At 32.3% G+C, this 25,294-nt stretch overlaps 1 protein-coding gene across 9 annotated transcripts in view; it reads right to left on the minus strand.

Moving 5' to 3' along the window:
- Positions 1-25,294, minus strand: part of LOC129909888 (serine-rich adhesin for platelets) — a 408,462-nt gene that overhangs the window by 303,048 nt on the left and 80,120 nt on the right. For 4 of the 9 annotated variants that reach the window (XM_055987033.1, XM_055987034.1, XM_055987032.1 and 1 more), the window contains exon 2: positions 7,543-11,566. In XM_055987033.1, the coding sequence (XP_055843008.1) occupies positions 7,543-11,566 (4,024 nt within the window). Of the gene's footprint in view, positions 1-7,542; positions 11,567-16,867; positions 17,001-25,294 lie in introns of those variants that run through there. The other 5 variants (XM_055987031.1, XM_055987035.1, XM_055987029.1 and 2 more) reach the window with 3 other exon arrangements.

Genomic DNA, 25,294 nt, shown 5'->3' on the forward strand with positions numbered 1-25,294 from the left:
TTGGGGCCCGACGGGTGAACAATTGGACATACCCTTGTACCGGGGTAATGCCCCGCGGGCCCCCACGTGTATATGCCAGGGCCCCACGCTAGATTGTATTTAGGGAAGAAACGGGATGTAAGAAATAAACAACGAAACAAACAGATACCTATATGATGTGCATTCAGTTTCCTTATTTTCACCTAAGATATCTATCTTAAAGACTTGAATCAAAAGAAACAGGATACAAATTAAAGGGTTTTTCGCGTACCTTACTTGTCCTCGGGTCTTGCTTGTACCTAGCATTATTGGACCCCTGTACAAATTAAATGGGTTTTTTAAATTCCAAACACAAACTAAAATTATTTTTATTTCAAACTCACAGGCGATCTTTTGTTAGCTTTTCCACACAGGGGCCCCAAAATAAGTAAAAGGGTATCCTTTTGGATGTCCGCAATATGTTTTTTTTTGCACCAATTCAATTCGTAAAGAAAATGAGAGCGAATGTTTCCAGTTTCAAAAAAAAACTCTGAATTTCTGAATGAATGCAAACAATTTGTACTAAAATTCAGAACTTTTGGAAATAAAAAAATAAGTTTTTAAAAGAAAAGAACAAGTCTTATAAACCTTTGTTTTCTTAAATTAATACAGGATTATTTTAATTAATTCTTTTGTCTATAAGTCCAAATAGACTCGAATCTATCAAAACTCGACTTAAGCAAAAAAAAAAATAATTTGTAGTAATAAAATATACATCTAACTTCTAAACTTGGAATCGGATAAGAAACAGTTCACCTGTAACTAAGTCGGTTTTAAAATCATAACGTAATTTAAATTTGGAAGTGAGATGTATTATGTATATTTTATTTTTTGTTAAAATAAAGTTATCGCTAAATTCGGGTCTATCACTGAGGGCTTTTGTCTATTTGGAGTTGCAAGTTCAAAAATTTGAAAATCATTACACAGGAGGTTATTCCGCTTTTTAATAAAATTTTCAAATCTATGAAGAATTTTCAACTTTTAAAAATTAAAAATAAATAAATTCCATAAATTTTCTTAGAAGAAAAAATAAAGACTGTTGTCTTTATTTTTGCCCTCAACTAAAGACTTGCACCGGTCGGTGCCCCAGCAGCTCAACCTACTCCTCTTGGGGCTCTGTTCCCATACCTACTCTATTTATAAAGTTTTAAAATGTAATTTTTAAAATTAGAAACCTCAAAAGAAAGATGTGTTGGAAAAATATATGCAAAAATTAGGTTAAGAAGCACCAAAAATCTTCATAAAAGTATACTTTCCTTTTCCGAGCCAAACGAAAAATAAAATTTTTTTTGGTATCTATTGTAGGTAGCTTTTTTTTTAGTTCCTTGGAGCTGTGGCGCAGCGGGCCCCTTTTATCATTTTGCCACCCGGGCCCCTATGCCCCAGTCCGACCCTGGTTTTAAGGAGCCTTTTTTTACTTAAATGGCTAATAACAGATCACACAACTTACTTATTCAGCTTCAATTTTGTATTTGGAAAGTGCAAACTTGACAAATTCTCGCTGGAGATATTAAATTTTGAACAGAAAAGAATCTTTTTAATGTTTTTTCCCGTCAACATTTGCAAATTTTGCAATTGGTTATCATAACTTTGATAGCCTTATGCATTAAGAAGACTCTAGATTACAACTGCCATATTGTGTCCTTTTCGTGATTTTATTAACCAATCAAAAAATAAAGAACTATTAACAAAAATTGGCTCTACCAGAACAGCAGAAAACCGAAAGAAATTTTACAATCGGCCTACAAGTTCTTAAGAGCTCGGCTGATAAAGGTAAGCTTTTCTTTTGTTCTTCTGAGTTCAAAAAAAAAAATAATACCTTTATAAAATTTTCAAAAAATTTCATTCGAAAAATTTTTCAAGAAAAAAAGTTTTTAAGAAATCCCTGGCCCTAAAAAAATTTATTTTGCAATTAGGGAATCTCACAAAACTAATAAGAAACAAGCAGACGGACAGAATTGCATCATAATATTTTGTTGTTCGAACTCGAGATTTGTTTACAAATCACTTGCGTTATGTACCTACCTACCTATAAAGCCAGGAAGATTTTAACGTTTTTTTTTTCTGACAAAAAACTTATATTTACAATAACAATATTTTCTCCTTTTGGAAAAAAATTATTAATTTTGAATGCTCAAAAAGACTGATTTTCGTGGCAATATTAGTTTTGAAAAAAAAAAGTGTAGAATCATCATATTTCGTAAAAATAAATTAATTTTCATAAGAACTTTAAGCCCCTATAATATTAATTACCAGAAAATGAAGCAACCGTTAAAATAATTTGGCGGTTATAAATATTAAAATTAAATTCACCACTGGTTCGGGTTATTGATAAATCTATCAAATACATGAACCTGCATTGAAAGTTGACTTCTTTTTAGCTAAGACACGTTTAACTTTATCTATTCAGCGCTAGGTAGCGCTGCAAAAAAGCTCTTTGGAAGAAAAGTTTCGTAACGGCTTTTGAATTTGAATTTAAAAATTATAAAGACATAATTTTTATGATTTTCTGACGAAGAAAATCTAATAAAGAAATATTTACTTTGGGATTCCACATTCTACACACTCAATGAATGAATATTTTATAATTTTTCTAAAGCTTATCACTGAGCAGAATTCGGTTTTTATGTGTTGTATTATTATTTGTGCCCATAATTAGCAACATTCAACGATTGTAAAGGATCTTTTTGAATATAAAACCCCAAATCTTGCTTCCTTCTTATAAAGAAATAAGTTCCACATTCATGTAATTCGCCTAAAAAGAATCACTATTTTTGACGGTAGATACATATAATGGGAATTACTAGTGGAGTGGACATCACGTAAAAACTAACTAAGGCTATAATTAAAGCATTCAATTTAAAATAACGACAAAACAATGACAGAAAAGTGACATTTCAACGATTTTTCGAAATTTTTCTATCAGCTATTAGACTCTGTTCTGTATTCAAACTAGAAAAGCTAATGTTCTTAAAGCCATATTTTCTCTATCTTCATAATAAGGAGATAGTTTTAACATAGTCTAAGAAATACTTAATAGATTTCATAAGAGTTTGAGTTTTGTTGGAATTTAGCACTCAAATTAGGTCGGTTATGAAAATTTTAAACAAAGTTGCAAAAAGAATAGAACCTTGCCTTTTTATGACTTTTTTACTGAAAACCTTCAACAAGGTTATCGTTTAATCATTAACCCTCTGTCGGCACACGGGTGCGAATTTGGCAGGACAAAAATAAAAGGTAATCACAAAAAAGTGTCTTTACAAGGGTGAAAGTAATTTTTTTTAAATTGTGAATACAATATTCGAATTCCTCGGAAAATTCTACATCAATTTCATATATAATTCTCTATAAAATAGTAGGACCGAAAAAAGTTCTAGACACATGAAAAAGTATAAACCAAATTCGCAAAAAAGAGGTGTGCCTACAGAGGGTTAAAATAATTATTTTACGATTTCAATAGAAAATTACTTTTAAAAAAGTGCCTAATTTCGCATATCAATTGCTTCAGAAATATTGTGTGCAACAATTTTATTCTTACCAAAAAAGATTAATGATTTGTTCCATTTTTCGGTTACATTTGCCATAAAATTAACAGCATATTATATCTGTTATTATAACGAAAGACTTATTGAAGGTTCTATAAGAAATTTTTGGTCTTTCAATTTTTTCTTCAACCTGACGCATTCATGCATTATTTTATCCAGAGTGCGTTTTTCATTGTCTTCGTATTAAGTAGGAAAACGGTAATTTCAAAATTTGTTATAATTTGTGTGTTGTGTTTAAATGATTTCACCAAATGTTTGTCCCTAAATTGTGCGCTAGTCTGATAAGGATTCAATGATTTATTTTTTGTTTTTTCTTATTTCTATAACTTTTAATATGGTTACCAATTTACTTATACGAACATAAAAAATACTTACTAATTTCTCTCCGAATTTTTGTATTTCTATCAGACCAATTATTCTATAAAAATAAGATCCTACTCATAACAATTTTTTTTTTTTTCCTTTTATCAGAACAATAATTTTTTTGTTTTCAAGAGAATTTTTATAAAAAGCGATAAACTTATTTTTTGTAATATTCATTTTTTTCAAATTTGGATAGGATTATCATATGAATTATTAACAAACCAATATAGCTTATCATATTATTTAGCCAAAACAAACACAATCTTTTAAGAGGAAAAACATCAAAACAAAAGTAAAACTAAAACTACTTGGAGCAAAAAACACACAAGCGAGCCAGCTTCATCAGCAGCCATTTTTATATTTAAATAAAACACACATAGGATTTTTTTGTTAATAAATTTTTTTTTAATATATATTTAATTATATTTTGTAAGTTTTGTCTGTATGAATGTAAATAACTTACTCTCAACTTTACCATAAACCTTTCTGTAGAATTTAAAATTTAAATTTAATTATTTTTAACGTTTTTTTTTTGGGAATTAAATTTAAAAAAAAACTACTTTAAATTATTACAAAACAAAATTATTCAATTAATTTTTTTAAACTTAGCAAGGATAAACTTATAAACAAATGGTAATTTAATATTACAACAAAATTATATATCAATTTTTTTTATCTCGATTTAATTAAACTTAAATTAAAAAATATATTTTTTATGTGCTGAAAATAAATAAAGAAAAAAAGGAAAAAATAATAGTTTTTTTTTTCTATCTTTCCGTTCAATAAATTCAAACTTTTTTTTTTTAATTCGTTTTTAAACATAATGATTCGTTGTTAATTATATATTTTTGGATTCGATATAATATTAAAAATTATCATTGGCACAAAATGCTATATAAAAAATTAAAAATAAAACAAACAAAAAATGCAAACTTAAATGAAAAAATTAAAAAATAGTTTCAAAAAAATTTACAAAATTTACAAATTATCCAAAAAAATATTCGGGTATTCTAAAAAAAAAATATTATGATCGTTTTCGATATGGATTGCACTTAAATATAACAAACAAGCAAGCAAACAAAAAAAAAAAATAAACATGGTTCAATCTCTTAAAACAAATAAATAAAATATTTAAACTTAATACTCTTGTGGCAAAATTCAAATAAATTTCAACAAAAATCAAAATTCTTTCAAGTTTTTTTTTTCTATTTTTAAGTAAGAAGGACCATTGCAATTACAGTCAAAACTCCAATGATTATGGCTAACATGGTGATAAAATCATTGCCAGTAACTACGCCAAGGGTGCATACTAGTAAGACGTGCTCTAAAGTGGTCATACGATCATCGAAACGGGGCTGTGCCAATAGGGATAAGGTTTTCGAAACAGTCGATGTTGAAGGAGCTTCTTCGGATGCTGTTAGATTGGCAGGTGAAGATGATGGACGATGATGAAGGAGGGCTAATGAATTTACATCCATATTGGAATTTTCATGATTATGAGATGGTTCTTGTCTTTGGTTAGAGCTTTGGTTTTCAAATGAGCTTTTTAATGAGCTTTCTAATGATAAATGACGATGATGTTTAGATGATGTTGGATCTGTTACTAAATGATCATAAGGCACTTGATTTGTTAGACTTTGAGAAGTGGAAAGTGTTTGTTGGTTGGAACTTTCGACAAGATCATCAAAGCTTAAAGCTTTTGAGTTTTTAGACTCATCTGAATCACTAATTTCGATTATTTTTGGTGAAGAATTATCATAAACTAATTCTGAACTTGAATACTCACTAAAATCTACATTAAAATCTCGATCAAAAGCTCGTTGAAAGCTCTCGAACTGAGAATATGATTCTGTACTAGATTCACAACCTATTTTTTGCCTATTTTCGTCTACCGATTTGTCTGAGTTCGAATCAGATTCTGAGTCGACAACAATAACCTCTGAAGCTTGCCTAAAAGCAGGATCATTTTTAAAATAACTATACTCAAAGCTTTCATCGGATGGTTTATTTAAGGATTCAGCAAGATCATCGCTAGAACAATCAACAAAACTTACTTTAGAAATTTGGTTTACTATCTTTAGAGAAATATTTACAGGAGATAAATAAGCTTTGCCGATATGAAAATCTACAGAATTTTTAGAAAGATCTTCATAATCTTCAGAGTCTAGATTAGTTTTAGAAACATCTTCAAGATCTTCCGAGTTAATATATTTACAATTGGTATCTTCTAAACTATCTTCTTGATCTAAATCTTTAATCTCAACAAGAGATAAAGAATCAACAGCCTTATCTTCATTAATTTCAGGAAAAATATCTTCACTTTTCGATTTGTCAAAGCTTGAATCAACAACCTCAATCACCGACACAATATCAGAAGAAACAGTAAGAGAATCTTCAAGATCAAGTGATTTATAAGCAGAAGATTCAATTTGAAGATCATGTTCTTCTTCCGAAACATTATGCTCGAAAACCTGTCTAGAATTTACAACCTTTGTTAAAGCCTCTTTGAGGTTATTACATTCTTCTGTAAATGATTTTTCCATTTCATTGAAATGAAAAAAATGATCATCGTGATCTTCAATACATGACGAACGATCACTATCTTCATTATCTTCATTCTCTGAATCTGTACAAGGAACATTAAAGATCCCAGCCAATGGTGGAATAGACTCTTCGGAAGATGACAAATCATGTCCTAGAAGCTGCAATGATCTCATGTAAGCACTTTCATCTTCTTCATGTTCACTATCACATTCATCACTAAACCTCACTCTATGCCTAGATTTTGAACTATTTTCATTTGTATCTTCACTATTTTTCAACTTTGAAGCTTGATGACTTAAACGATCACTAAGATCTTCAACAATCTTCGTGCATTCAGAGATATTTTCTAACTGCGAGATCAATTGTTTTCGATTGGTCCCTGCGTTTATACGTGAAACCTGGCTTAGAACTTCATGAAGAAGCTGTCCTGGACTGTTTTGATCTTTACTATAAACCTGATTATCTTCATCAACTTCAGCTATTACTGTATCTTCATTTGAAAAGCTTGTCGAAAGTTCATCTTCAGCATAAAGCTTTCTTAAATAATCCACATCAGATGGTTCTTCACTGATCGTAACCTCGTTAACAAATGATTTGGCAACTTCAAAACGACTATTATGAGCCAGCTCTACCTCAAGACTTGCATTTATCGGGCTCTGAACTGGGAAATCAGACAAACTAACATTTCCCGAATCGGGATTTGAAGATTCATCAATCGAACTTAGAGAATCAAATTGCTGACTTGAACCTGTTTGAACCCTCGGGCTTTCCCCTGAACCATCATCTTCTCCCACATCACTTGTAACTATAATGCTAATGTTACTGGCATAGCTCGGCAAATAGAGCCTACTAACTTGATACGGTGAAACCTCTTCACGATCCTCATCGATCGTATCCAACTTACAAACTAACACACTCTCACACAACTCGGGATTAGTAGCGGTAGCAGAAGAAGTAGTATCAGCGGAATATGATAGAACATCAGGCTTGTTAGGTTCAGAGCGGCGGAACACACCAACAACAACGGTAGGACTAGTAGGTATGGTACAATCAACAACTTCAGCTTTTTTACCTGTAGTCGTAGTTGCTGGCGATGATTTCTCGATGCCAAAGATCATTGCCAACTCCTCGGAGGAGTTGTACTGCGAGGCACTGCCGCTACGTTCACCGCCGCTGCCCTTTTCGCCGCCACCGCCGCTACTGCAAACTGTCAGATTTAGCGGCGGCGATGGTGTACTATAGCTGAATGGCGAGTTTGTAATGTTTGGTGTGACGCTCGAAGACTGTACATCGTAGGATGTTGTGCTAAAGGTTTTTATTGGATCAGTGCTAGGTGCGTGGAATTCACTACTTGGTGATTTAATGTAATCACTGGAGGAGTACGGGTTAAAGGATGTTATACTCGACGATAGGTGAGGTCCGGTTGAGGGACTTGAACTCTTTAAACAATCGCTCGATGACGAGGAGGCTGATGTTGTTGTGGCTGTGGTAGTTGTTGTTTTGTCACCATCAGATTGAGTCACTGGATCACTGACTCTCACCACCGACGTGGATGTGGATTTATTACTCACTTCGTTGCGAGCTTGCTTCTCGCACTCTTTCATGATCTTGTCAATTTCTTCTTCATTCTCGGCAGCAGTCACATAACCAGATCCTGGAACAATAAGAAGATCGGCGTTGTCATTTTTGTTGGTGCTGTCATTAGACGCTCTAGCTTGGACCTGATGTAAATTGTCGTAATCCGGGGAGTCGTTAAGCTGGCTAATTTGACGCATACAACGTTCGGCAATCTCCCCGATTCTGGCCGAGCTGGGATCTAACTTCTGGATCAACGATGGCATGACTAGTTTTTGATGTTCGGGAGGGTTTTTCACCTCGACGGAGTTTTGGACAATCACTGGTGGCTCAACAGTCACGATTTCACTGAGTATTTTCTCACAAACCTTATTGGCAGCTGTTGAAACCTGATCAATCGCCTTGATCAGTTTATCTTCGGTGACCAAGCGTCTTGGTGGACTTTGCTTAGATTGAACATCTTCGGCATCTTTCGGTGGTATTGTGTCCAGGAGCATATGACGGCAACGTTTTGCCGCCTCAGAAACAGCTTCAATCTGTTCGAGATCCCTTTCGATATTAGGTTTAGCGGCGACTTTGGACCGGGAAGTTGTGATCAAGGCACCTCGACGAAGTTCCATCAAGTCTCTGGTGAGCTTTTCACTGTTCTCGCGGGCTTCTTTGGCGATTTTATTAAGAGCTTCTTCCATTTTACTTTTTTCTGGATCTGGAGTTAAACTCTTTCGTGGAAGTGGGATCGGCGGTTTGGTGTCTTTGGATAGAACTTCGGGCAAACTACATATAGCTCCCCCTTGACTTGGATGACGGAAGGGTATAACTTTGGGACTACCGTGTTCTTGTTCTCTCAAATTCCGCAAGAGCTGAAGAGTAGACGGAATATCATCGTCATCTTTGTGAATGTCCGACATGCTTCCAGCACGTTCCAGACTTTTTGCAAGCTCTAGGAAATCATCGATATCCCCTCCTGATGGTTTAGCTGCATTTCTTTGAATCAGCGTGTAGATATTTGCTGATTGAGTGCGAGTTGCTCTCTTCTTTGACCCTGTTGGGTATGCAAAATGGGTCTTAACCTGTCCCGGAGGGTCTTTTCGCAAAGTTCGCACTGCCAAGTCATCGCAAACAATATCCGGGTACTTAAACGGACCCGTTCGCACTTTTTGACAGTCTTTATCCGGAGTCACATGAAGGTAATCGGATCGGGGAGATATCGCAATCGGTCCAACCGGTATACCAAATGGAGGTTGTTTCTCTCCGGCAGCAGTCTTGGGCGCAATATTTGAATGCTTGATATTTCGATAGGCGAAATCATCTCGGACAAGATCTGGTTCTCCCGCTGGCTCGTCATCATCATCATCGTCCAAAAACTCTTCACTGTGAGTTTCGGCGTATTTTTCGAAATTTGTCGGCGTTGGGATATCCCGACGTTCAGCCCGATCAAGCAGTGTTTCATCACCAAGTTTGAGGCTTTTGTAAATCGCTTCAAGCTCATTTATTGCGTCTTCTAGATTTGTTGGTTTCTTACGCATTATGACATCTGGTTCTGGCGGCAGAGCCAAGGGCTTAGTAACGACTTTACGTTGTGGTGGATCAGGAGCTAGCTTCATGGTCTGATCGAGGATATTGCGAACCCTCTTTTCAGCAACATACTCGTCGTATTTATTCGGTGTTGGAGAGTCTGCTTTAGGACCTCTCGTCGGTATCACCAAGTCTCGCCTTTGATAGTGATTTGGCATCGAACTGCTCTTGTTGGCGTTATTACGGATTTCGACGTAGTTATTGCGACTATCTTTGGAGGGTTTAATCAGGAGTTTACCCGATACAACACTGTTAACTTCATCTGTTGTAGCCGGCTTTTGTTTTGGCTTTGAGACCTCCGAGTACATTGGAGCTGAACGAAGTTCTCCAGCTCTTGAGCTTGATAGCGATCGAGGTTTGTTAAAGATTGATTCTGGTCTTTGTTGTTGTGGCTCCCTTCCTCGACGCCAGTATTCTGATGAAAGTTGAGGGTTTGGCGGTGCTGAATCGGGAAGTCCACTCTTTGTAGTTCTTATCACCACCGGCGAGGGAGGTTTCGGCAATACCTGTGGTGGTTTGTCTTCATTTTCATTAAAAAGATGGATCGGTTTTCGGGACCTTGGAGCCCCTTCGGCTACATACCGAAAATCAAGCCCCGATGGGAGAGATTTTTTCGCCGGGTGAGCATCTCTCTCGGCCCTAGTTATAAACCGACGGCTTTGAGAACTGGCTACACTTGGAGGCGGCAGAGGATGGTTAATGGACAAGGCTGATTGATACATTGGGGCATTTCCCGACCATATCCGATCGTCGGAAACACAACGGCCCCTCATTCCGTTAGTCTGCGGCAAATGGGAAGAATTTTGATCGAACGCATACGATATCGGACGGTGATCATTGTGACCGGCCACATTGACCCTACGCATTGGATCGCGAGGTGGTGGCGGCGGAGGTAAAGGCTTTTTGACATTTTGCAAATGGATGTGACTGTCATAGCTTATGCTACGTTTATTGTCATTAACTGTGTTTTGAAGGTTCGGTGTTTGACGTTGAGGCATTCCATAGGTTATGGGATGATGTGAAGCCATGTGACTTAGACTTGTTGAATTCCGCATTGTGGGGACATTATGAATCACCGGGGGAGGATATTGAGGACGATGATTGACTTCAACTGGGTTTGGAGGGCCTCCGTTGTATATCGACAACGGTACCGGTTGGGTTTTCCATCTTTGAGCTGGTTGAGCTGCATACATCACTTGGGGAACCTGCCCATGGCTCACTTCACCATCTCGACTAAGGCGTTTGTAATACCTTTCGTTTCGAGCTGCCCGACTTCGACGACTCTGACCGTTCATCGCACCACTTCCCAGACTTTCGTCACTGCGGTATTTTGCGAAAGTTGTTGAAGAATTCAGGGATATCATCTCTTCTTCACTCGATGGTGGACGTTGGGGTTCATTAGGCCCTAAGGGTTTTTTCTTATCCCGCTTTCCCCGTCGATCAAGAGAATTTGTCATTCGACTTTGTGGATCATAGTCAACAGATGGCGCTAGATGTGTCGTTGAATGTGATTCTCCCGCCGGGATCGGTTCGAATGGCAAAAAGAACTCATTGTCCCTCGCCGGATTCACCACAATATGATCGAATCCACCACTGATGTGTTTGCTGCCACGCTTTTTCTTATCCTTTTTACGATATTTCGGAGAAACTACAAAACCTGCTTTACGGTCTTCTTCGGATGATGACTCGGATTCGGCTTCCTTCTTTTTGCGAAAGAGACGGCCGAAAGACCATTTTTTGTTGTTGCCTCCTGCACTGATTTGTGGAGCACTCTGATAAGAGTCTTTTTTGTTGCTTGATTGTGTTGTTGTGTTGGCAGCACTGCTGCGTCGATTCATTTCGGAAGATCTCATGCTAGCTGGTTGTTCAGCTGTCAATGATGCTGTGGTCGGTGGAACAACCTCCTTAGGTAGTGGCAATTGGGGCCTCCACGATGTCTGGACAGTCTGTAATTAAAAAGAGAAAAGGGATTAGATATTTGTTGGAAGAAAAAGAGGAGAAAAAAAATTATATCTAAATTCGAATAAGTGTGAATCGGAGGATAATTTCATCTTCACGACGCATTTGAAGAAGAAATAAAAACAAACACACAAACTAACAATAATTTTGGATCATCATGAAATTATTTTTAGAATTTTCAAACAAATGGGTAAAGCACTCTTAAAAGTCTAAAAATATCGAAAATATCTTCCTTTTTTTTTGCTTTGCGGTTTTTGAAAAAATTATATATAAGAAGATGATGCGGATGCTATTCCTAAAAACGGGCTGTCTTACATCTCTTGTGTTCAGCAGCATTTTTGAGTATTTGATGATAATCAATTAGGTGTACGATTGGATTATAAGGAAATTAATTACCAACAAATTGGATAAAAGAAAATATTCAAATATTTTTCATTGCGGAAGGTTTAGAGGTGTGATTAATCTTGGAGTGTACAACAGAAAGGGGAAACATATGATTAATTCAATTAACACAAAAACATAAAAATTCCTGCCATCAGGTTAAGACTTTTGAGATGACTTAGTGGGAAGTTGTTAAAGATTTCAGTTAAGGCCGCTAATTGTCAGAATTATGGCTTTCTAGATGACAGATGTCCTGACAGATGTTTCGGAGCTTTGGCTTTATTATAAGCCATTAACAGAGATAATTAGTTTTAGAAGATTTTAATAAATTTTTGTCGTGAAATCAGTTTTCCCCCTACTAACTGGTTTGCTTCTATAAAGCTTTACAGAAGCTATATTAGCTTGTGTAATTTCTTATAGAAGCAAAATTATTGTTTGTTGGGCCCTATGAATGAATAAGTAGAAAATTCCATGTCATTTATAGACTCTTTGAATTCATCAAACAAAAAAAAGCTTTAAATCATAAAGAAGACAATTATTTTCTTTGCAATGGAACAGAAAACAGTGTAATTCTTCTTTTGTGTCTATCTTTTTCTTGTTGTTTGTCTGTATAATACACTTAAACAAATCACAAATAATAAATAAACTTTCTTTTGTCATTCATTCATTATGCCTTCAACAAAAAAAAAAAAAAAAAAAAAACAAATAAAAACAGCTTAACGTCACATATCCGATACAATGACACTTCTTTTTTGTTAGCGCCATGAGAAGAATGGCGTTTTTATAGTAACAAATTCACTTTTACTTTTAACAATAATTTGTCATCTTTCTTGGTTGTTTGGTTGTTGATTTCACATCTCAGTATTTTTTTAAAGATGAGTTAGTCAAGTTATTTACAAAGAAATAAACAAAGAATAGATTTATTCATTTTTCTTCAAATTTAACAATAATTTTAAGATTATTCAAATTCTTAAGTATGTAAGTGACTGTTTCATCTAATTAAAATTATAAGATAGTACTTGGAAATGAATAAATAACAAATCTGTCACTATTATGATCATTTAAACTTTTTTATGAACAATAGCAACCGAAATAGGGAAGAAATTAATTTCGATCTATTTTTCTGAGCCCGTTAAATTGAATTTTTTAAAAATTTCACTAAGAAGACCAAAAGGAAAAAAATGCTTAAAAAAAATCTTAATTTCAACTTCTTTCAAAAATAAAATCAATTCAACCATAACTTTAACCATTTACTTTGAACTCGTGAATATTTAGATTTTTCATATTACTTCTACAAGTAAATTTTTGACTCACCAATTATGTTATTTTTAAAATCAATAAATTGTAAAAAAATTGTATTTATTTTCATTATTTTATCAACAGTAGACATTTTTTAACAATTTTTAGAATTATAGCTTTTCGGCGGCCACTGTGGCGTATGAGTAACATTTTTTTTTAAACATTTTATATTTCTGAATTTGTATGGAAATTATTTTAATTCATTTACTGTATGACTTTCTTGAGTAATATTAAATAATTAAGACCCGTTTGTTGAAACGAAACTAAATCATTTGTTCAACAAGATCTATGTGACAGTTTACGCAGAGATGGCTCATACCCACTATGTTATTGTTGAGATTCTAACAATTCTTGATTAAGCTTTGGCCATCATCTTGTAAAACAATAAAACAAATTTTTTTCAACTTATAACCTCTTTGATTAAATAAAGTTACGATTTGAGAAAAACAAAATTACATTAAAAAACCATTTTCGAACTTTTGACTGGTTCTTAAAAAATTTCTGTTAATAGATTACAATGTTGCCTCTTTGTTAATTTTAGTTTTAGAACTAAAACCATGCCAAAAAAAAAAATAAAATATGTACCTACTTCTTACTCATTTGAATTCCTGAATTTTGTTACTGAAAGTCATAATAAAATTAACACTATTGTCTAAAAGGGTAAAAAGTTCTGCGAAAAGTCTTATGTGGTTGGAATGACTCAGACTAGAAATGCTTCTTCTTTTATTTAAAGCAAATGCTATTTAAATTAGTTACATCATTGGTTTTTAAATTTAGATTTTAAATTATTAAAAAAAAAAAACTCTTTTTTTCAGAACAATTCGCACATATTGACAGTAAATTGACCCACCCCACAGTGTGACAATTCGCACATTTAGCGGGATTTAATTAATAACGCTCACAGATTATAACTTTTCGTGGATTTTTTTTTATAGAATTTATAACAAATATACACAAAATGAAATGAAACAACAATTTTGTTGATATTCTTTCATATTTTTAAACAAAAGAGGTTTAATGGGGGTCATTTTTGGGCAAAAGTACGATAACTCACAAGGTGAAGAATTGTAACGAATTCATATTGAGGAGGTAAATACAAGCATTTTTTACTACAGGAGAGGGGGTCGATTCCCCCCCCCCCTCCTTTTAAGAGGGAGGGGCAATTTTCTAAAAAATTACTTAAAATTAAGAAAAAATTATTTAAAAACGATGGCAACACTTACAGTCATGAATGATACCTTTTTCAAAAGCCAACATTTTATACTAAATTTCTATTTTTAAATCAAGTTGTTTTAATAAATAGTTTTTGAAATAACCAATTTCCAAGTCAAAATTTGGGAAAAAAAAAGTTTTAAAAAACAAATAGAGGACTATATCAATAAAAAATTGATTGATAAATCCAACTGCTTTAATTCACTCATTATCAAACCTAAAAACCATATGTTCCTCTGTTTTTGAGAAAATTGAAAAATAAGGAAACTACTTTGTTATAAGATTTTTATTTTTTTGCTATTTTCCATAACCTGTAATTTCAGCAGTTTTTTCTTCATCTCTAAAAAATCTTCTGGCCGTGTTGCCATCATTTGTGTTTCCGGGCTGTTGAGTTTCAGCTCTAAATCTATCTTGAATCATTTTGTTCTTGCTTTGACCCTTGATCTCTAACCTGCCAAACTTTAACATCTAGTCTATAAGCTGAATGTTCACTTTAGATGGTTTTTCTGCGCAAATGTAGCAGGTTTGTGACGAAGATGTTATAGATGATAAGGGAATTTCATTTAAAACAATTTGTGGCAGTTTAATGATTTCATTTAACCAATCACAATTATTGCTTTCAAAGCATTCTCTATTACGACCGCCATTTTTTCGTCAAACCTCAAGTATAAAGTGTTGAAGGTTGCCTTTATTGACTTAATTGCCTCTTCAGAAAATGAAAAATTATTAAAATTATACATAACGAAGGAAATCCAAATATCAAAAATTTGTTTTTTCCTAATTTCGGTTGGCATCCTAGAATACGAAAAAATTTTGTATGAGTGTCGCACCTGTGCGCAAAAAGATAAAACACTTTTTGGTTCCACATATACACAGCTTTAAAACAAAAAGGGTCTAAAACTTGAAAAACACTGTATAATTATACTTTTTGTCTAATGAACACATAAAACACATAGTTTTTCCACTATTTTTTCGCTTCCAAGCACCCCCATTTTTATGACAACAATTTAAAAAAAAAAAAAAAACTTAAGTTCATAATCACAAATATTATATTAAATATAAAAAAAATAAACTTTTCCCTTAAACCTCACGAACCACTTGCAACAGAAGCAAAATCCACTTTGCACTAAATCAGACCATTCTCCAAAAAATAATACAAAAGTTAATTTTTAAAGTAATTTTTTGTTGTTGTGCTTAGTTCTAACGCATAAAAATGTGCATATTCATTGAGGGGGAGGTTTAGGCTTTAAGAGAAACTGGTTTTTGTTTACTTTCATGTATGTTGTTTTTTTAATTAAATCCCTCTAAATGTGCGCATTGTCACACTGTGCACCCGTGGCATTTGTAACTTATTTGTTTAACATCAAAATTATTATTATAGAAGCTACAAATGTGAATTTAGTCAAAGGATTTGAACAAAAACTTGAAATAAATTCGCAGAGATTCCGTAAGCAAATATCCAACTTAAAATCGCTTCTTTTTTGTCCCACCCGTGACAGTAGAAAATAGTATCTCTATCTATTTGCTAAATATTTGTTTGTTAATGTCACTATTATGAAACTATTCTCTTAATTCATTGATCTTTAGGACAATGAAGAGCTTTTACCATTAAAATAAAATGGAGTAAATATTAAAAGTTTTTCACAAATATTTTTAAAAATTAATTTTAATTCTTTTGTGACTAAACAAATACATATTGGAAATTTGTTTTCATTTTTAAAGTTGCGTACATGTTAAAAAATGTAACTTTCAATCTGTGGTAGGTCATGGAAAAATGTTCTCTAATCAAAAAAATATAAATAAGCGTTCTGTGGAATGTAGTTTATTTTTCGGAATGTCCCAGTTAAAATTGAAGAGTTAATCGATGAAGCTAATGCTTTTTTCGATATAATCCTTTCCGAGAGAGTCCATACTCTTATAAAGCAAAACTTTCATTTAATCCCTCACACAATTTTTTTTTTAAATCACAAATGAGAAAGTTGTTACATTATCTCACTTGTACCACATTTCACAAAACAATATTTCTCATCTCTATCAATTTAAAGGTTTTCTAAGGTCATTCACATCTTTCAACAATTTATCATTATTTTTTATCATTAGCACATTTTTGAAATAATAAATAAAAACTTCTATATAAATCATATTCAAACACTTTATCTTCTACATTATAGCAATTTTCAGTCTCTAAGAAGAGGGAACTCTAAAAAAAGATAAACAACGTAAAGTGTGAAATAATATCACACACACTTTATATTAGACACAAAACAACATACAAAAAATAACTTATAATCATAAAAATTAATTATATCTTATCAACACTTAAACTATTAAACTTTGAGATACTTAAGTAATTTATTTTAAGAAATTAAAACAATAAACTATTTACAAGTACGTACTTTTCCAACATTATTCTGATATAATATAACTCCCTCATTGCTTCTTGATTTTCGATTTGCGGATTTACTCATTTTTTTTCTTTTTTATTTTCAATTAAACAGAAAATAAATATCAATTTCTATTTTAAATAAAATTGCACTATAGTAGATTGAGTAATCCAATTTATTTTTATTTTTTTTTTTTTTTTGTAACAAAAAAAAAAAACATCTGTTTCAGGGCGTTGGGAAATATTTATACATTTCTTTTTTATTATTTACGAAATCTCATATAAATTATGTCATTCTAAAAGAGAAAGATAAGAAACATTAATAAATCACTGACAAAATTTTTGTTTTTAAGCAACACACTTTTAAATTTTATTTTTAAGTTTAAATGCATTTTATTTGTTAAAAATAAAAAAACAAAATGTAAAACTCTTTAAAAATCAACTTGTCATTATTTTTAACAAACAATTTAAGATAATTTAAAAAATTTTGAAAAACACAATTTTTTAAATATTTTTGGCTATTTTCCAAAAATACAAAAAAAAAATTACACTGAGCGAAAAAAATATTATGCCACTCGAGAACCAATTAAAAAAAATTAAGTCTATTGAAGTATTATATTTTTTTTTTTTTGTATTTTTGTTTTAAACTAATTAAAATCGATTTCCTACTTGAAACAGTGAAAAAAGTCAAATTTATCTTCCGAAAAAAAATAAATAAAATTCCCAAAAGGCACACAAATCCGATAAATTTAGATTTCTGCTCACGAATTTTACTAAAAAAAAATATATAAATAAATAAAAAAAAATTAATTTATTTTAACAACAAATTTATATTCGTCGTCGTCGGGAGAGAAAGAAAGAAAAATTAAAAAAAAAAAAAAAGAAGTAGATTTGGCGTGCGAACTTTTTCCGTGTTCCACCGCCTCGAAGAATAACTGACTGACTTGGCGAGTCGCCTCTTACAGAACCGATAGGCCAAGACGAATTCCGTTGGCTGATGTTTTTCGTAGTTTTTTTTTTTTTGTTTTATTTGTTTCGTACCTACTCCTTGTCGGGAAAAATGTTGAAGTTTTTTAAAAACTTTTTTTTTTGTTTTGATTTTTTTTTTGTTTCTTTGAAAAAAAAAAAAAAAATACTCGTACGCATTCATGGGATATTTTGTGTGAGCAGAAAATACATGCTAGTTGCTACTAAAACAGTCTACAGTCTATAGTCTCTCTCATATGGGCTAATCATTTGAGTGGATTTTTTGGATTAGAAATGAAATTAGTACGCATGTTGAATAGCGAATAGTTTTGTTTGTTTGTATGTGTTTGTGTCTTTCTTGGGCTAAATTGATTGTTTATTTTTGTAATTTCGATTAAATAGAAGGGAATGGTTGGGGTGGTTAAAAGGGGGACTAAGTCAACTCACGTTTGATAGATAGAAGTGAAGCACTTTAATTTATTTAGTAAGCGGTTGGTAATTTAAGTTTTTTTTTTTTCTTGAGTATTTAGTATGTCAATAGACCGACCGCGTGTAGTGGGTTAGCAAAATAAAAAAAAAAAATTATAGTATAAAAGAAATTACATTGTTTAGATAAGAATAAAAGTGGGGAGATATTTGTATTGTATTGAAGCACCCTCTCCATATGAAAAAGATAAGATGTGAAGGTCGATTAAATTAAATGAATTTGGTCAGGCTGGCAAAGTCTCGGCAAACTGTCAATAGAACTTTGTATTTTAATCACTCAAAGTGGGCTGATAAAAAAAAATTAGAAAACAAATAAAATTTACAAGATATTTCAAGGAGATATTTAATAAGGGAGAGTCATAAAATTTACTCGTTTATTACAGAAAATCCTCGAAATTAATAGAGTTGGTAAAATGCACAGTCAATTTAAGACAGTTTTTATATGGTGGTGTGGCAATAACACCACTGTACTTACAGAAAAACTGGAAAAGGTTGAAAAGTATAGGTCCCACTACTGAATCCTGTGGAACTCTACTCTAGAAGTAGATTTTACACTGCCTGTGAACAATAAACTATAAATCTTTAAAAAAAATCCTCCATTTCAATCGAGGATGTCATTTTCGAGCCAATAGAATAATATAGATGATCGTATTAAAGCCGCGGTAATGATCTGTAGAGCGTTTTTTACGTTAAAAAATGTTTTTTACATACTGATTCCGTTTCAAAAAGATTTAACACAATTAATTGAAATAACCCAAAATTATAAAAAAGACGTGAAATCTTAACGCAAATCGTGCACTTTCTTTTCATTTGAACGATCTCCTGAATACCATTTTCTGGACCGGATTCACGCTTATTGACAGGATGAGGAAGAAAAAACTTTTAGTTTTTAAGTTTCGGTATTTTTGATGGCGTTTGGGATAGTTAAGTGGTAAACTTGGTAATAAATCTATCCGATCACAATGTTCTTCGGGGAATAGGCGCACAGTGCGTCGATTGTATGAAGATGCTAGAAAAAAATCAAATTTACAAAAATAAGTTGAGTTTGTAAAAAAATATGTATTGTTATTTTAATAACAACAAATTTTACAAACTTTAGCGAAATTTTCAATTCTGAATACCCATGATTATTTATATCTAGAAAATGGCTTGCACGATTTGAACAAAACTGAAGAAATTTGATTATCTAGGCGAGTTCAAAAACACAAAATAGTGTAGACCCTATTCGCCCCCTGCCACGCCTACTTTTGTATACCTGATTCAATCAAGGATTTTGTATGTATGGGAATTCGGGAAAAAATAAAAAACAGTTGTTTTGCTAAGATTTTTTGATATTCAGGCTCTAAATTTGATTCCATATTTAATTTTGACTCCATAAACTGCAAAACACCACGCACTCGGGCTGTTGAGTTGAAAAACCAAACATCAAAAAGCTCGCTGTTTGAAAACATTCTGTAAAAAAATACTCGTAAACAAACACTTGTTGCAAGAGAAAGCGCAAAATCTGCAGAAAAAACTTCCTTTTTTTGAAAGATATAATTGTTTTCTTTCTTTAAATAAAAACACTTTTTTCCTATCTGACACATCCCAAAATATATGGCTTATCGAAGTTAGTACTTAACACGAACAAAAAAGCTTTGATTTGGAATTTAAATTTACATGTAAAAAAAAAATATGCAGTTAGAATAATTATATTTTCTCTCCTGACCTAGCAAAAAAAATATCGTAAGTTTTTTCTTTTCTTCAGTAAATGCTCTTTTAAGCGGTAACTACAAATCTTACTCTCATTATTTGTTTTTTTTTTTTTTATTTTCTGAGGACCTCTGACAACAGACAATTGAACTTTATCATAAACTAACTGTCGATTCATTCAAACTTATTACTTTTAATTTGGCATACTTGCTCCACATTTTAGGCAATTTTTTTTTTTTTTTTTTATTTTTCTCCATTAGTCGCCGCACTGTGAGGAGGTTAGATGAGTCTAAAAAGACCGCCAAAGCGAAAAAGGCTATAACTGACGAAATTGATGTAGAAATCAATTGAATTTGAAAAATAGGTACTAAAAATGAGAAAATGCCTAAATAGGACCAGGTCAACCTTTACCATGGTTTTTATCTAATGCTGTATAAGGTCACCGGATTAAGTTTTTTTTACCAAGAAAGCAGATTAAAAAATGGTTCAAATAAAACATAAAATATCTTTAATTTATCATACTTATTATGCTAGTTGTTAGTCAATGTCTCAATAAGAGCAGGAATATCAGGAAAAAAGTACAATTATTACAGACTTAACAGTCCAAAGCTCTAACCAGAGCGCGGGGATTATAGGAGAGAGCTAGAATTTATAGCAGATCGTATGGCCGGCATGTATCGATTGGGCGGGGAAAATCAAAGTTTAAGCCCAAAGTCACTATTTAATGTTAAAAGTCGAGAATATCAATGTGGCCTAAATATCACTAGAAGAAGGGCCCAGTACAGTTGTTGCTTCTAATTTGCTTATTTTATAGTAAAAAAAAAAAAATTAAAATCATAAGATAAAAATGTATGTAAAATCGGTCAGGGGATTAGGTAGGTACTATCGGAATATGGATGTAACGTTTTAACTTTGTCATGATTAAAAGCTTGCTCCAAAAATAAGTGAATTTTTGGAAAAACAAGCGCAAATTCGGTTACCAGAGAAACTCAGATAAAATAAACATCTAAGTGAATTCAAAAACAAGGTTCCAGTCTTGAATATTTTTAACGTGAGGCGCGAAGGTACGAAAGATATTTTCGTTCTCCCTCCAGCTCTGAAAATTAGATACATGTGATGGCTAACATGTTGTTTTTTTAAGGGGCCCATCCAAAGCGGCAAAACACAGACAAGAAGCAACCGAAACTTGGACAGCGAGTTTTGGATCTACTTCTTGAATGTTTAGGTCTTTTTCTAACACGCGTCAGAGGCAAATTTAAAAGCATTACGATAAAATGTGCTGAGTTTAGAGAACCAATAGAAACGCTACTAAAGATCTGAAACGCAATCGGTGCTGAAAAAAAAACTTTGGAAAGACGTTTTTTAAGCTCCTAATCATTTTATTTTAATTTTTTACACAAACAGATCAAACAGAATCGTTTTGCTTCCATTAATGACCTTTAAATTAATTACTTCCATCCTGGATGTAGCAATCAGCATTAAAAAAAAAACTGCACTAAAACTATTTACTACCTCTTCAATTAATTGCTGACTGCATATTAAAGTCGGAAACGCATTTGCATCAGCGCCAGCCAGCGGCTTGGCATTCATATTTCAGATGTTCCATGATGAGCCCCCGCGTGTGGCAATCATTAAGCGTTTATCCCCCAAGTCATTGGACTATTGCTACATAAATTAGTTGTCACCATACCAAACCACTGACAGTTGACCTGAAAATTCTACACCACTCACACTAAACACTGACTGACTCACCATAAGAAACAGCAGCGCCACAAACAGAACAAAAAAAAAAAAAAAAAATAAAAATCATCGACATTAGATCAAACCGCAATTCATCTGACAGTGAAGGCGTCTTGCGTCTTCATCTAAGTCATCAAGCTCGCGAGTGATAGATATTTGAATGATGCGAACTGCAGAGGCGCGATATATAAAAATGTGTGTGACAAAATCAAATCGAAAATAAAACTTAAAAAATGTAGAAACTTGGAACTCGGCCATTGATTGCTTTTTTTTTTTGTGAGTTCTGTGAGTGTTTCCATTTAGGATGTGGGGACATCCACCTGAGTGTAAAATTGTTGACATTTTTACGGCCATTTTTTTTTTTTTTCAACTCTCACTCACATTCAATTCGAATGAATCTTTCAAATGGAATGTAGCCAGAAAAGAGAATATAATTGAGTTGTTAAGACGAAAAAAAAAAAAAAACGAATTAAAATTTTGAAACAATGATGTCTCGGTTTAAAGTTTTGTTTTTTTTTTTTTTTTTAATGGAATTTCCTCATTGACAGGCAGAGTCATATCAGATGAATTAAATTTGTTTTATTATTTGATCATAAATTAATAAATAGCCGAGTCATTAGGAATTCACATTGAATGACACCTGTCGGAAGTTGCGTGATATGAATTTTATTTGAAGCTTTCAACTTCTTTTTTGTTTTTGGGGCGATAGAGAGATAGCGTGCAGGGTGGTCTCAATTTCAATTTACCACAAATATAGTTTGCACACGAATCGGAGAGGGGGTAGGAGTAGGGTGTATCTATTGATTTAGGGTTGAAAGACTATTTTATTCCTTAAAGGGATTTTTTTTTTTATTTATTTAAACGAAATTTGAAGACAGTTTTATTGATTTTTTGTTTTTTGTTTTTGTAAAATAAAGTTGTTCTGTTGTTGTTTTTATGTGGAGATTTGTTAAGGTTGAAATTTATTGTTGCATTAAATAAATAAAGAGGGTGAAATTTAAGTGTTAGGTCATATGGTGGTCGAATTAATTTGTTTTTGGTTTATTTGAACGATTGGGGTAAAAATGAGTCATCAACCGGACGTTTGACAAAAATTCCAGTTTTTTTTTCGAGTTGTATACAAGCTATTAAACATAGTGAAAAATAAAAGACGAAAGGGAACATTAGAGATTCATTAAGCTGGAAAATAGATTACATGCATTTGTCAACCATTTTAAATCAGGCAGATCTATATTTTTCGTGAAAAAAAAAAACATTTTTTCTTCTCTTTATACAAACCGCGGTTATTTCTTTAGGTTTCCAAGAAAATGTTTGTCTGCTGAAGTTACGGTTACCATATTTCTGGGAGGGAAATCCGGGAAAAATTAAAGTTTAATAATATCTTATATTTAACTTTGTTTTAAGTAAATAATGCATAAAAAAGAGAGAAGAAAGAAATAAAAAAAGGCCAACAACGCAACGTAGCAAACAAAATGCACGACTGTATTAGGTACACGTAATTCACACAAAAATATTTTTAGTATAATTTTATAAGAAATTTAATATTTACATATTTTGTATCTGTTTGAAAAAATTGATTTGTAAAATTTTAAAATAAGTTATTTTTAATTTTTTTCCAAATTTTAATACATATCAAGGTTTCTTAAACGATTCTATGATGGGAATATTTTCCTTTATATCTTTAAACTTGTTTACGAGGAAGTCTGAAATATGTTGTTCAATTATTTAACTTGACAAACACAATAGTACAGGTAAAATAGTACCTACATAAAATCAACAAACAAACAAAAAATTGGTACACTCATAAAACTTGGAAAAAAGTTTTCTTTTGCGATAAGAACCAAGGATAAAAAAGTCTATAAAAAAAAGTTGGATGGAAGGGTGCTTTTTCGCGGACAAGAGGTGGGGGTGAAGGTCCAAAATATAGATACTGAAGAAATTGTTTGTGAAATATCATCATGTGACACATGTTTTTTTAAGGTATTTTTGATGCTGAATCTAATAACATAAAAATAAAGTCAATACGATTGCTCTGAAAAAAGTTATAGCCGATTAAAAACAGAGTGCTTGTTTTTTTACTTCAACAGGTAAAATATAACCGAAACCCATGTGAAAAACATGATACACTGATGAAATTCGGGATGAAGGTTTAAGATAAAGCAGGAACAAAGGGTCCATAAGGTTCTTAAACAAAAATATTGGTGAAAGGGTGTTTTTTTGATGGGTTGAGTTATGAGTAAGAAAGGTATCATAACAGATTTCATACATTTTATTAATTTTTAGATTTGGTGAAAAAGTTTCGTTTGTTATCAGAGCTAAGAATTTAAAGAGTCTACAAAATTATCTTGAGTGAAAGGGTGTTTTTTTTTAAGAAATGATGAAATTCGGAATAAGTACCACAAAAAGTGGGAAAAAAATATTACACCAATGAAAATTAGTACAAATGTTTCATTTATAACAAAAACCAAGAATCTAATACAAATATTTTAGGTGAAAGGGTGTTTTTTTTTTTTAAATAAGGGAAATCATTGATAAGTCCGATAAAATCAATGGTATAAAAAAGGTAACCTTAAGAAATTTATTAAAAATGTTGTCTTTCTTATGGGAATTACGAATAAAATAAGTTTATAAATTTTTTTTCATGTGAAAGGGTGTTTTTTTTTTGGTGTAGAGAAAATGTGGGTAAATTGAAAAAAGTAAGTAATAATAATGGTACCCTATTGAAACTAAGCAACTATGTTACTTTTGAGATAAGAAACGAGAATCTAAAGTTTCTATAAGAATATCATGGTTAAAAGAGTGTTTTTTTTTCAGTGAAAACAAAAATGATGGGCCACCCTAATGAAATTTGGCGAAAACTTTGATTTAGGATAGAAAGCAAGAATAAAGAGTTTTACTAATAAAAATTTAGGTGAAAGGGTGTTTTTTCAAAGAGACGGTAAAATCTGTAATTGGTCCCAAAAAGCTAATGATTTTCATTTTATTTTTGGTTTCGATGATAAATTCAACGTTTATGCTTAAGTTCTTAGACGTTTTACATGAATGAATTTTCTGAAAATCAGAAATAACTTCCTGTGCTAAATTGTACCTACCGACACACATTTTTCTTTTGTGAATTTCGGTGTCACCAATACTTTTCATCGTAGACGAATGCTCATACACCTTGGTAAATTTAAAGTTTTTAAAACGCTGAATCTATTGTATTTTTTGTGACCAGAAAATTTTAATTCAGTTCAATAGCATTTTTACTTGCGATATAGGTACTATAGGGCAAGTTTAGGATTCGTAAAAAAAATCGAACTCGAGATAACAATTTTACATGACATTACGATGATGGAGAATGCCAAAAAAGTGGGTCCGGCAATTCTGTCTGTCTGTCTGTCTGTATGTACCTCGAGCTACAGCTTAAACTATTAGAGTGATTTTGTTCAAACTTGGTAGTTAAGAGTTTTGGGTGATTCCTTAGAGGACAAATTGAAATTTATTTTTTTACTACCAAAACTAACGGTACCTGCCATATAACGGAAATAGAAAAGTTAATTTTTTCAAAAACGGC

The sequence above is a fragment of the Episyrphus balteatus genome, chromosome 2, assembly GCF_945859705.1.
Source record: "Episyrphus balteatus chromosome 2, idEpiBalt1.1, whole genome shotgun sequence".
Lineage (NCBI taxonomy): Eukaryota > Metazoa > Arthropoda > Insecta > Diptera > Syrphidae > Episyrphus > Episyrphus balteatus.